Source organism: Colobus angolensis, unplaced genomic scaffold (assembly GCF_000951035.1).
Source record: "Colobus angolensis palliatus isolate OR3802 unplaced genomic scaffold, Cang.pa_1.0 Scaffold138, whole genome shotgun sequence".
NCBI lineage: Eukaryota > Metazoa > Chordata > Mammalia > Primates > Cercopithecidae > Colobus > Colobus angolensis.
The window spans coordinates 3,726,954-3,727,858 of NW_012114466.1; the positions used below are offsets into that span (position 1 = coordinate 3,726,954).

Below are 905 nucleotides of genomic sequence, written 5' to 3' on the forward strand. Positions count from 1 at the left end.
AAAAAAAAAAAAAACTTAGGAAAGGTTTCATTTGAGACCCACAGTCTTTCTTCTGGGAGTAGGGAATGGAAATATAAATTTAAATATAGCTTGAGTTTGTCCTCGAAATATTTTTGTTTTTTTCATAAACACAGAAGTGTGTTTGTCTAAACCTCCCACATAAAAATCACCAAGGAAGAGCAACTTCTTTAAAAATAGAAACTGTTTTTCTAAGAGTCATCAGTCTTTTTAGCTGTAGGTGGTACAAACTCTTCTTTGACAAAGGCACGGAAACAGGTGAATTCCTTTGCATCTCCCTAGTGGTTTATGGAAGTGAATGTTTCTACTAACAATTACATCAAGACCGTCAACGGAAAACTCACATCTTTGTTTTCAAGAATTTCCTGTTTAGTTTCAGGTTCAACTTCAACAAATTCAGCTTCTTCTCCTAATCCTCCAAAATCAGGTCCACTTGATGGAAGAGGCTCCAAACTCTGACAGGGAGGGAGAGGCCACAGATAAATGACTTTGTCACATATATACACACACTTACCTTTGAGTTGTGTCTTTAGACACAATTTTTGTGTCCAGAATTTATGTCCAGAAATTCAGTAGTTGTTTCCTTCAAGTAGAGGTAGGGGCAGAATAGGGACCAGGGAGGACAAAGGTGCTGTCAGCTATTGCTAATGAGCAAGTTCTTGGCTTGGTGGTTAACTCACTGGTGGTCACTAAATAAAAGATAAAAACTAATTAACAGGGAAGGGCAGGGGTAGTGCGGTGGCTCATGCCTGTAATCCCAGCACTCTGGGAGGCCAAGGAGAAAGGATCACTTGAGGCTAGGAGTTTGAGACCAGCCTGGGCAACACAGCAAGACCCCATCTCTAAAAAAAAAAAAAAAAAAGTTTCTTTTTTTTTTAGTGGGAATA

General features: G+C 39.0%; 1 protein-coding gene across 1 annotated transcript in view; it reads right to left on the reverse strand.

Moving 5' to 3' along the window:
• The window catches only part of SAMM50 (SAMM50 sorting and assembly machinery component), a 43,096-nt gene that overhangs the window by 36,300 nt on the left and 5,891 nt on the right, over positions 1-905 (reverse strand). Inside the window, exon 2 of the mRNA XM_011934777.1 lies at positions 363-473. Within this exon, the coding sequence (XP_011790167.1) occupies positions 363-473 (111 nt within the window). The remainder of the gene's footprint in view (positions 1-362; positions 474-905) is intronic.